Source organism: Oryctolagus cuniculus, chromosome 12 (assembly GCF_964237555.1).
Source record: "Oryctolagus cuniculus chromosome 12, mOryCun1.1, whole genome shotgun sequence".
NCBI lineage: Eukaryota > Metazoa > Chordata > Mammalia > Lagomorpha > Leporidae > Oryctolagus > Oryctolagus cuniculus.
The window spans coordinates 71,022,553-71,035,580 of record NC_091443.1 but is presented as its reverse complement, the minus strand read 5'-3'; the positions used below and the strand labels follow the sequence as shown (position 1 = coordinate 71,035,580).

The window sequence follows — 13,028 nt, the reverse complement described above, 5'->3', positions numbered from 1 at the left end:
AACCAGGAAGATGGCCCTCAAAGGACTGAATCAGTCAACACCTCTATTTTGGACTTGCTAGTCTTCAGAATTTAAACAAATGTCTGTTATTTAAGCCACCCAGCTTTTGGTATTTTTTTTAGCAGCCTGATGAAGATGATAGTGGAGTTGATAATAACTGATGAGAGTTAAAATGATATTGTTCTGAAAATATTTACTTAAACTTTTTTCAAAAAATTATTTATTTGGGAGTTGGGGCAGGGGTTGGTGTAGGAAAGAGAACAAGAAAGTGAGAAAGCTCCCATCTGCTGGTTCACCACATAAATGTCCACAGCAGTCTAGGAACTAAAGCTAAGAGCTAAAGTTGGGAGCTGGAAACTCAATCCAGATATCATCCATGTATGTCAGGGACTCAACTAATTGAACCATCACATTCTGCCTCCCAGATGCATATTAGAAGAAACAGGAACTTGAGAAACAGGGCTAGAAATTGAACCTACACACTTTAATGTGGGATGTGGGTGTTCTAACCAGTGGCTTAACCACTAGGCCACATACCTGCCCCCACATTTTAAAGCTATTTAAGAGTTTTATTTATTTATTTGAAAGGCAGAGATGTACAGAGAGAAAAAAACAGAAAGACAGACAGAGATCTTCAATATGCTGGCTTACTTTTCAAGTACCCACAGCAGCTGGGGCTGGTCCAGGCCAAATCCAGGAACCCAAAACTCAGTTCAGATCTCCCATGTAGGTGGCAGGGACTGAAGTACTTGATCCTTCACCTGTTACTTCCCAAGGTATGCATTAATAGGAAGCCATAATTAGAAGCAGGGCTGGGACTCTAACCCAGGCACTCTAATTGGGATGTGAGCATCCCAAGGAACAGATGCACCAAACACTGGCCCTTTGAGGATAATACATGAATATTACAATTATATCATTTTCTTTTGGAACCAATACATTTCTTTTCCAGGCTTCAGATAGTTTTAGAGATCCTTCTCTCCCCCAAAGTTCATAAGTCTTAAGCTGGGCCCTTCATGCCTAAAAGCTAAAATGGTCCTGGAGGGTTGGTACTGTCATTGTGCCAAGAAAACACAAGCTGTTTATACATCTTCTCCATCAGAACTCCCCATCCAAGATGCCTCACCATTAACACTGAGTAGGAAACTAACCTTGACTGCTCAAGTCAGAACAGTGTGACCTTGTGCTTCCTGGTACTCTTGCCACTTTAGGGATCAAGAATAGGAAGGGGAATTCTATTGTGTGACACACCAACCTGTGTTTCAACAACTTTCCTTCCAAGCTCAACTTTATCATAAAGCCTAAGCCTTTTCTTTTTATTGGAATGTACTTGTTAGTTCTTTGTCATGATTACTTGAAGGCTTTTTTAAAATTCTATCAAGAAGTCACTGTAGTAAATACATAACATTTTTATTCTTTGATAATCAACACCAAAGAGAATGAGAGATTACTGTGGTTAATCAATGCATCTTGTTAAACATTTCGTACCTCTCCTTGTTGGGCTTAATGTTGATATCACCAATGATGTGGATGTCTGCAAATTTTATCCTAAATTTGCTCAAAAGAGAAGCCATTCTGAAAATGGAAGAGAAAAACACTTCATCATTGTGTATTTAACTATTTTCAATCAAAGATGTTTTGTGTTTGAGTTAAGATATCAAAAGCAATCATGCCTTATTTCAGCTTAGTTGTAAGACAGGCTTTATGGTTAGTGTTTGATTTTCATTACCATACTTGTTGGACACATTAAATGTAGACCAAACTATTCCACTGCAAGTGTAAAGAAACTCCTGTAAGCACAGAGAGTAGAAATAGTAAATCTAACTGCATTCATGTGCCAGGGACGATGATGCAAAGCCATACACATTCACTTATTATTTAAAGGAAAGCCAGTAAATCTTAATATTTATTGACTACTATCTAGCTGATAATTTTTATAGCCACTGACAAATTACTGACAAACTAGTAATTATCATACATTACATGATTATATGTTGGAAGTCTTTATCCTAACAACTTATAATTGTGATATGATTTCAGGTTTATGGGAAAGTTGCAAGCATAGTGTGAGTAACTCCCAACATCACCAGTTGTTTGTATTTTGCCCCATTAGACTTGTCATTCTCTTTGTATCTCTCTTTATCTGCTGATTTCCTCTGTTTTTGTATCTATTTATCTATCTATCCAACTTTAAAGTATCTTGCAGATATCAGGCCTCTTCACCCTTAAATATTTTGGTGAACATTTCCTAAGAACAAGGATATTCTCTTATACCAATAGAGTACAATTTGAGAAATTAAAGCATCCAACATTTATGTCATACTATTATCTAATCTACAAACTATCTTCAAATTTTATCAACTGTAAAGATACCAGGGTCTTTAAGAAATATAAATTATTATTAACATGTTATTTTCAATTTCACCATGATTCTTTATGAAGAATTAAATATATATGGTAAAATATATGAATATTGCATTGCTGCAACTAAAAATAAATGAATATATTTACATGCTCATTAATACAGAAGTATATATTTATATGCAGTTACAACTTCCTGAGAAAGGAGAAAATATCAAAAATTACTTAATAAAAGTCTGTCATTGTTTTGTGATTTCTGGACGACACAGGGCTCAGGACTTCAGTATATCACAGAGGACCAAGAGCTGCTACAGGTGATTCTCCAGATTTCCACCAGAGCCTCCTGGATATGCCATGTTCTGGGCATGCTTATTATTCTTAGGGCCACACATCTGCTCTCAATGGTAGATGAATGAAATAGACACAGACTTAGAATGAGGAAACTTCTCCAAACTGTACACAAGCAACTGAGGATCAGATGTGTTTTTTGACTGTTGTGGACTCTTGCAACCCCTTGGTAGCAGGGCTGGTGCACCCAAGACTTATCTCTCCATCTAGTTCTTTGCTATTCTAAGAGTGACTGCCATGAATTAGCAGATTTAGATCCCACAAATGGACATAAATTTTTTCATGCTGTTCCTTTCTTGAATGTGTTTATTCGTCAGAACAGAACACACATTATATAAGGTGGGGTGACACTCAACTTTCTTTTTGAAAGCATTTGTGGCAGAAGATAGGAGGACTTGAAGACAATGATTAGAAAAATTATGCAAATAGTTTATTGAAGAGAAAACCAAGTAAGCATGTGTCCCATTATGGTGGGTGTGTCCTTCCATCTAGTGTGCCTCAAAAACACTTAAAAAATTTCTCAAGAATTAAAGCATTAAGGCAACAAACATCTGAAATAACCTAACACAGGAGTGGTAAACTACTTACGCTATTTTTTCTTCTTCAATGCGATTTATCTTCCCTCCAACATAGATTCTTAATTTACAGTCTTTCCATTTTTTTCTGAGAGTCAAGATATAGGGGATAAGGAGTGTTAACCCTGTAATAAAGAGTAAGTTATGACAGAAAGGATGAGTAAATCTAACAAAGAATACGAATAACTATGTATCTATTTATTCTCATAGTCATAGTTCTTAAATAATTTACAAGTTTATGAGAATATAGAAGGATTATTCTTTTTTTTTTTTTTTTTTGACAGGCAGAGTGGACAGTGAGAGAGACAGAGAGGAAGGTCTTCCTTTTGTCGTTGGTTCACCCTCCAATGGCCGCTGCGGCCAGCGCGCTGCAGCTGGCGCACCGCGCTGATCCGATGGCAGGAGCCAGGTACTTATCCTGGTCTCCCATGGGGTGCAGGGCCCAAGGACTTGGGCCATCCTCCACTGCACTCCCTGGCCACAGCAGAGAGCTGGCCTGGAAGAGGGGCAACCGGGACAGAATCCGGCGCCCCGACCGGGACTAGAACCCGATGTGCCAGCGCCGCAAGGCGGAGGATTAGCCTAGTGAGCCACGGCACCGGCCAGAAGGATTATTCTTTAACTGGCATTGTTTTCATATACCATCCCATGTACTTTGTTAAGTTTATCAGAACAGAAATTCTACTCCCTAGGGTGTATTCTGGAAGTTTTACCTCCATCATCAAACAACCACCAAACATCAATTGTGCCTTTTCCTTGTTTCTTTTTAAATTGAGTGCTGGCTTCCACCAGTTTCTGGTTGAACTCTCCCACATGCATTGACTGGATTGTGTTAATGCTGCTATCTGAAAGAGAAAGTGATACATCTATTTGTCTTTTGAGGATAGAAGCAAAATAACTTTCCAATAAATCTATTGATGAAAACAGAGAAAGAGTCATGAATCCATGTTTTTTATCTCTGTGAAGATAAAGGAAAAATCTCACATGAATTTAGATAACCTCTAATAGTTAAATGAAAATTTGATATTGGTTTCATGATTACAATTTTCCTTACAAAGCAGTGGATTATTTTCAGATCCTTCATAATCTGTCTCAGATTAGAACTATTATTTATGCATACAATAATACCTAATAATCTAATACAATAACCAAAATATTCCAATTTTCCTAAATCTCAGATATGAGCCAACTTAATATTTTCAGTTTTTTGTGACAGAAGATGTAGTGATTGGTTTTCTGGAAATACACAATAGGATCAGATGTATTTTTAACAAAAAAATTATTTTATTTATTTGAAAGACAGAGTGGCAGAGAGAGAGAGAGAGAGAGAGATCTTCCATCCATTTGTTCACTTTCCAAATGGCTATAATAGTGGGACCAGGCCAAGACGAAGCTTGGAGCCAGGAACGCCATCCTGGTCTTCCACATGGGTGGCAGGGGTCCAAGTACTTGGACCATCTTCTACAGCTTTGCTAGGAACATTATCAGGGAGCTGGATGGCTGCTCCAATATGGGATACCAGCATCACAGGATGTGGCTTAACCTGCTGTGCCACAGCCCAGCCCCAGAAGTGTTCTTATGTTAGAATTTATTCATTCAAGCACAGTTTTAGTATAGATTCCATGAAAGTATGGTTTATAAAATTTTTCAGAGACTATGTACAATTTGAGTTCCCTATGATTATTTGGTCCTGTGGTTGGCCTGGCTTACTCCTGTTTTCCTTCCTTCCTTCCTTCCTTCCTTCCTTCCTTCCTTCCTTCCTTCCTTCCTTCCTTCCTCTCTCTTTCTCTCTTTTTAAGTTTTATTTATTCATCTGAAAGGCAGAGTTACACACAGAGAATGAGAGAGAGAGAGAGACAGGGAAAGAGAAAGATCTTCCCTCTGCTGGTTCACCACCAACCCCACTCCCACCCCACTGCACCCCACTCCCACCCCACTGCACCCCGCTCCCACCCCACAAATGGCCACAATGGCTTAGGCTGGGCTAGGCTGAAGTCAGAAGTCTGAAACTCCATCTAGGTCTTCCCTGTGGATGGCAGGGGCGCAAGCACTTGGGCCATCTTCCGTTGTTTTCCCAGGTGCATTAGCAGGGAGCCACACTGGAAGTGGAGCAGCTGGGACTTGAACTGGGGCTTCTGTGCGAGGCTGGAGCTTAACTTGTGTTACAACACTAGCCCCTCCTGTTTTATTTTCAAGAAATCTTATGAAGCTAAGGTAAAGCCAGTTGAACTGTTTGAATATTTTTGAATGAGAGGGAAAAAAGTCCAGGAATAGGTATTTGGCTCAGTGGTTAAGGCACTAGACTGGGACACCTGCATGCCCTATTGGGGTTCCTGGGTTTGAGTCCTGACTCTATCCCAACTCCAACTTCCTGCTAATGGATACTCTGAGAGACAGCAGGCCTGTCTGAGATGGCTTATTTTGTTGGGTCTGTACCACTCGTGTGGGAGCCCTGGATTGGGTTCCTAGTTCTCAGCTTCAGCCTAACCCAGCCCTGGGCATTGCAGGCATTTAGGGAATGAACCAGCACAGGGGAGCTCTGTCTGTCTCTCTGTATGCATATCTCTGTCTATTTCTATTCTCTCTAACTTTGAAATAAATCTTTAAAAAGAAAGGAAAATCCAGAAAATATTGAAAGAAAACTATCCTTACTTTGGTTATAATTAAGTGTGGATATGGCCGGCGCCGTGGCTCACTAGGCTAATCCTCCGCCTTGCGGCTCCAGCACACCAGGTTCTAGTCCCAGTCGAGGCACTGGATTCTGTCCCGGTTGCCCCTCTTCCAGGCCAGCTCTCTGCTGTGGCCAGGGAGTGCAGTGGAGGATGGCCCAGGTCCTTGGGCCCTGCACGCGCATGGGCGACCAGGAGGAAGCACCTGGCTCCTGGCTTCGGATCAGCGCAGCGCACCAGCCGCAACGCACTGGCCTTAGTGGCCACTTGGGGGGTGAACCAACAGAAAAAGGAAGACCTTTCTCTCTGTTCTCTCTGTCTCTCTCTCTCTCTCACTGTCTAACTTTGCCTGTCCAAAAAAAAAAAAAAAAAAAAAAGAGTGGATATAAAATACTTTAAAATTTTAATGCAATTTCCAGCCTAACATGGGTACAACGAAAGTGTACCAGGGAACTAGGCCAATGTTTGAGAGGCCCTTGTCCCTCTCTGCTAGTAGGTTTTCTTTGCCACACTATATATATTATATCTCATTTCTGTGTCTTTGGAAGCTGTGATTTCATTGCTCTGTTTCAAAGAGGTGGTGTCAATGTAGTGCTTGGAGTAGAGCTGACAGCCTCTCAGAGCTTCCTCTCTGATCTCCGGGGTTCTGAAGATGCTTTGTTCTGTCTGTTGCTGTTTCCATGTTTTGGGCCTGTCAGTTCTGAAGCAATTATCTCATATTGTTTTTGTATTGCTAGGACTGCTGAGGGAGAAAGTAAATTTATTTGCAAAATGGACCAAACTCTGCCCTCACTTACAAGCAAATCAAAAAGCATCCCCAGGACTCTGATGAGTGCCTAGGGGCAGGGTTGGTCTTGATCTAGAACGCCAAAGAGCTGTCAGCCAGAGCAGTGAATGGGCCCACTTTAGAGCTGTGTTTGAGCTTTTAGATACTGAAAATAGCACATAACATTATTTTGCTTTTCTGAAAAATGAGACATGCTGAATTTCAGAACACATTTTTTCCCAAACAAGTATTGTGACGCAGAAACAGGCTTCCAGAATATATAACAAATCCTGCTTTCTTTAATAAGAACATAAATGCTCCCCCTCCCCATTACATAGAGAATAGCGTTTGCCTATGCTTTCTGAGGTTTCCCTTGTCTTTTCATATTGCACCACTTAATAGAGCAGGTTTAAGGGTCAGTTAACTTTTCTCACAAGTAAAACAGTAAAATGGAATGGAAAGAAGACAGTAGTTAGTATTCAGTAGAGTCTTGTTCTCATTTTTGCACTCTCAAAGTCCTGATGTATCTTTCCCATTAGATTCAAACATATTTTCCTAGAAAATGTCATTTTAAGGTGAGCAGTAAATAGTAGGCTCTCCCAAAACCTATGGGATTCCTGGGAACTTGAGAGTATCTCTAATATTTGAAGTGGGAGAAATATGTGTATTTCTCATCCTTCTCTGTAAATATATAAAAATGTTAAATTACAGGTGAGATTTTTTTATCCCTGAGCTACAGCAGAAGAACAAGCAAACTGAACCAATACAATTACTGGGTAGGAAATGGCCCCTTTGAAGCACCGGCCACCATCATTCTAGACTGGAAGGCTGCTAAATTTCAATTTGGATCTTGCTATTTGACTTGGAGACTCTTCAGAGAAGTGATCTTCCCCCAGTCTCACACTAGAGTATTACTTTATTTAACAAGATGGTATTTGTGCCTGCAGTGCGTGTTAACATTGTAGTTTTCTACCAGCAGAGGTCACTGTGGATATTAAGCTCAAGTTGCAGTATTTTTGGAAAGAATGCAATTTAAAAAATCAGGTTTTGAATCAACTGTTTTTAAAACCCACAACACGCTCTCCCAGCCCTTGGTCCCTGTTTCTGGGATATATGCCAGACCCTCAGAGATAAATGTACCACTCAAACAAAATCTATAGGAAATTAGTATTAATGAAGTTCTAAACCCAGCATTCTGGTGTGTGATAAACACATTTTTGAAATTGGGGTTCAAGTTGGATCCCCTACTTACATGTACTAGTCAATTTTAAGTCCCCTGAATTTCTGTAAGATAAGAAAGATGTAAATTTAAAAGTTTGGGTACTGGTTCTTAAATGTTTATACCTTTTCTATCTTAACTAAGATATTTCTATTTTGTGGCAATTAATCTGCTTAAGCATTGTATGATTCCTAAACCAAATATGATGATTTTAAAATAAAATTTTTATAAAAAGATGGTACAAATTACTTAAAAATATTTATCACTGTCAATGGCATCTGCTTCTAACTCAGCCACCTACTTGAAATAACTCTTTCGGTCCCTTCCTACCCTGAATGCCCTCAACATCTTAGATGCTGACCGCTGACCCTTTACAGATGCTTAAATAATCACTTATCTTGTAGTTTTTCTTGTAGATTTGTAAAAGGTACTTACCTTTCTTGGGAGTTGGTTTAGTGATGTTCAGCTTGCCAACTTTCTTAAACAAGCCCCGGATACCTCCATTTCCTTCTTCACACTCATTATCTTTGATAGTGGCCTCCAATGCCAGTCTTTCCTGTTCTAATTTCTCCAATTCCTCTGATGGAAAAAGATAAAAATCACCTCCTTAATTCAGACCCACAAGTTTCTAGGAACAATCTTGTAAACTCTAAGTATTTAAAATGATATATTTGTGAAACAATGATGATTTATGAACAATGTGATGTTTTTAGAATGATTATTTAAAAGTAATATATTTTAGTAAATTGTGTTCAGAAAGTAGTAATAACTTGCTTAGAAAAAGAGTCCAATGTGTTAATTTATGATCCACGAAAAAAAGGGCAAAAAAGGCTGTATGATGCCACCCTTATTCACTACCATCCAAAAACATACCAAAAAAAAAAACTTGACCCACTCTGTGTAATGATCTTGTGCACTCTTAGCTACTGATTTATGGACCCCAGTGGCTGTCAGATGTTTTACATCTGGACGGGAGAGAAATGCAGAAGTGTGCTATCATGTATCAAGCCCACAGCAATGCCTCCTGAACTGAAATGAAACTAGAGTGCGAGCATTAAGGAAAGATAGCCAGGTCTTCTAAGAAACCCTGTGGTCTCTGAATACAAATTACAGTGAAACATATTCATCACCAGTTCCTTCTATTAAGCAAAATACTTTGTTGGAAGGGGTGACCAAAGTCAAAGAAACTCAAAATCTGAGGTTTCTGTGGGTCAGAGTTCAAATCGCTAAAAGTGGGCTCATGACATTGGAGTCTGGAACAAGACTTACACTGTGCAAAGTCTCCTGCCCAAGGTTTAGACCCACTATCAAGCTTTAATGTTGTGTTTGGCTGTCTTTCATCTTTTCTGGATTCTGATTGTGACAAAAATTTTCTAGCTTCTATGTGATGCATCGAATCCCTCTTTGACCTCAACCTACATTGGATCAGGGCAAGTGCTTTTTTTTTAAAGATTTTTTTTTTGACAGGCAGAGTGGACAGTGAGAGAGAGACAGAGAGAAAGGTCTTCCTTTTGCCATTGGTTCACCCTCCAATGGCCGCTGCGGCCGGCGCACTGCGCTGATCCGATGGCAGGAGCCAGGTGCTTCCCCTGGCCTCCCATGTGGGTGCAGGGCCCAAGGACTTGGGCCGTCCTCCACTGCACTCCCTGGCCACAGCAGAGAGCTGGCCTGGAAGAGGGGCAACCGGGACAGAATCCGGCGCCCCAACCAGGACTAGAACCCGATGTGCCGGCGCCACAAGGCGGAGAATTAGCCTATTGAGCCACGGCACCGGCTCAAAGATTTTTCTTATTTACTTAGAAGGCAGAGTTACAGAAAGAGAGAGACAGAGACAGAGAGAGAGAGAGAGAGAGCGAGTGAGCTTCGGTCCACTGGTTCACTCCCCTAATGGTTGCAACCACCAAGACTGGACTAGGCTGAAACCAGTAGCCAGGAACTCTATCTGGGTCCCCTTGTGGGTGCAGGGACCCAAATGCTTGAGCCATCTTACACTGATTTCCCAGGCACATTAGCAGGGAGCTGGATTGGAAGTGGAGCCTCAAACCAGTGCCTATATGGGATGCTGTCTTTGCAGGTGGTGGCTTAACCTGCTGTGTCACAACACCAGCCCCAAGGGTAAATACATTTTAAAAGCAGTCTTGTAACAGTGTTAAACTGGTGAGCCTGCTTGCTTATACTGGGGAAGGTGGCACTTTTGTCCAATTGCCTCATCTTATTGCCTGCTGAGAACAGTGCCTGAGAAAATAAGCAATGTTCAGAGGGTAAGGGTAGAAAACCTACATTTGGTGTTCCAAAAACACTGGTAGGGCTTCTGTAAATGTCAGCCCCGGAAGCCAGTTGCCTTATCTATCTGTAAAGCTATACAAACTCCAGATTTATCAATTATGTACTAAGTCTGTCAGGACAACAACATCCCTAGACGATGCTCTTATTCAGCTACATGGAATTCTCTGGCCCCTTTCCAGGTCTTAGCAATTAATCTTTCACCAGTGGCATGAGATTTAAGGTCAAATTGCCCATGTGATTTCCCCAACGCTCCAAAGGTCCTCAAGATCAGCAGCTGTAGAAAATCTAAAAAATTAGACTGGTGGTATTAAAGCTTGGACAGAAGTTTCTCACCCCTGACATTTAGGGATAAAGACAAGCTGCATTGCTCTGGGGGTCACACCAATTTTACTTCTGCTTCTGGCTTTATGTGACATTAGACATGTCATTTACTTTTTCTGTGCCTCAGATTTCCCATCTGTAAAATGGAAAATTGTACTCTTCTCTCTTCCTACTCTCTTAGCTTTACAAAAATAATAAACAAGTATTTCTGCATTGCACCTTGAAACTCCTTAAAGAATAGAGCGATGATTGCTTTTTTTTTTTTTTTTTTTGACAGGCAGAGTGGACAGTGAGAGAGAGACAGAGAGAAAGGTCTTCCTTTGCCGTTGGTTCACCCTCCAATGGCCGCCACGGCCAGCGCGCCGCACTGATCCGATGGCAGGAGCCAGGTACTTATTCTGGTCTCCCATGGGGTGCAGGGCCCAAGGACTTGGGCCATCCTCCACTGCACTCCCTGGCCACAGCAGAGAGCTGACTGGAAGAGGGGCAACCGGGACAGAATCCAGCGCCCCAACCAGGACTAGAACCCGATGTGCCGGCGCCGCAAGGCAGAGGATTAGCCTAGTGAGCCGCGGCACCGGCTGATGATTGCATTCTATAGTCAGTGTATTTATGCAACTTCTGGGCCTAGGCATGTGAAGCAAATTGAGTATTTTGAGAAGCCTGGGAATTATTTTAGCAGTTTCTTGTGATCCCCTACTTTTTGGGTTTAGGGACTGTGCTGTATTTTATTCCTTCCCAAGCAACTCTGAGAGAGCTATTAATATTATCCCTATTTTGTAGATGAAGAAACTGAGGCTCAGAAAAGTTAAATAACTCTTCTGACACAACCTAACAAGTTAAGATGTTTTGAATGCAAGGAGGTCTGCTTGACTGTAAATCCTGTGTGCTCCTCACTAGGAAGATTTTGTAGCTGGTTACCATTACTTCAGCATTGTTTTATTAAATTCCAGCTTTTCCACATCAATGAACCTAAACAGCCTCGGGCCTACGGTGCAATGCCAAGTTAATCCCCCAAAATGATGACCCTTGGACATCTTACTTAAATGTTTATTTGTAAAGCAGAGAGACACAGAAACATGTGATTTTAAAGGGAAGATACTAAAGATATGGGTAGATGTGGGAGGCTGTCTTAGAGCAGCAGCACAGTCAGCTGGACTTTCTTGTCTCTGCCCTGGGTGTCACACCATAGCTGTTAACAAGCCTTCAGGGGTGTCGCAGGGGGTGGGTGGACTTTTGCTAACTTCTTTAGGGACCACTATCAGGGTTGCCCTGGGGAGAGGGGTCTTTTTTCTTTCTTTTTTCCTTTTTTTTTTGGCAGGCTCCAGCACACCCTGTGATTAGCCATTAATTGCCATGCTCTTTGTCCTTTAGTTTGGACAAAGGCAGAAAAAAAGGATAAATCCTCTTTTGTAAAGAGAGTCAGCTGGCCGAGCAAGCTGGGAGCTGCTCCAACAATTTGCTTGCAGGTCTGTGCACAGCCCTTCCAGGACAGAGCAAACTGCAAAGTCCCAGGCTTGAGAGACAAAACCAAATTTTGCTTGAATGCTTCAGATTCAGCAGCTCCCTCAAAGAACATACAAACAGTGGCTGACAGAGAGCCTATTCTAAAGGCTAAAATCTGTTTGCTTTGCCATCTTGGGTTCTAGGGTCCACACAGTGGTGTGATCCTCATCTGCACAGTATTCTGTAAGTTCTTATTAGAGGTAATTCTTAATTATTCACTTGGTAGGTGATCTAAGGCCTCCTTCCATGCACTCTCCTTTTCAAATTTCAGGGCTAAATGGAAATGATGTTTTAACTATCTGCTAGTCACAATTCTCTGTGTGGTGTACTGCTTGATTCTGCTTGTGTGGGAAATTAAGAGTAGATTTTGTCAGGATGGGCATTTGGCTTAGCAGTTAAAGCACTAGCATCCTGTACTGAGTGCCTGGGTTTGATACCTGGCTCCTCTCCTGACTCCAGCTGACTGCTAATGCAGCAGTGATGGCTCAAATGATAGGATTCCTGCCACCCATATGGGAGATCGGGACCGAGTTCTCACTCTGGCTTTGGCCCCAGTTGGGGGCTGTTGCAAGCACTTGGGATGTTAACTAGGAGATGAGAGCCTCCCCCCATATCTCTGCTTCTCAACTACATTTTTTAAAATTCCTTAAAAACCGTCAGACATTACTTTCAACAGGAATACTGGCCAGCTGGCTTGGAAAAGTCTACTGTTAGTCCACAAAGAGGAATAATCCAGGAAAGTATCCAAGGGAGTATGAACTGATATTTGATTTCCACTGGGCTAACAATAAAAACCATTCATCTTTTCACTGTCACTGCCACCATCATTAGTATATTTTACATCTTTTTAATACGAGAGGCAGAGAGAGAGTGTATACTCCTCTTTGCTGGTTCACTCCCCAGATGCCCACAACAGCCTGGGGGGGTGGGGGCAGCCAGGAACTGGAAACAAAAACCCTATCACTGCTACCTCCTGG

The 13,028-nt window shown here is 41.5% G+C and overlaps 1 protein-coding gene across 1 annotated transcript in view; it reads right to left on the bottom strand.

Annotated features, from left to right (window-relative positions):
- Nucleotides 1-13,028, bottom strand: part of SLC12A1 (solute carrier family 12 member 1) — a gene marked incomplete at its 5' end in the record, with an annotated part of 108,288 nt that overhangs the window by 12,597 nt on the left and 82,663 nt on the right. Inside the window, 4 exon segments of the mRNA NM_001170971.1 lie at nucleotides 1,489-1,575; nucleotides 3,298-3,409; nucleotides 3,998-4,129; nucleotides 8,374-8,517. Of these exon segments, the coding sequence (NP_001164442.1) occupies nucleotides 1,489-1,575; nucleotides 3,298-3,409; nucleotides 3,998-4,129; nucleotides 8,374-8,517 (475 nt within the window).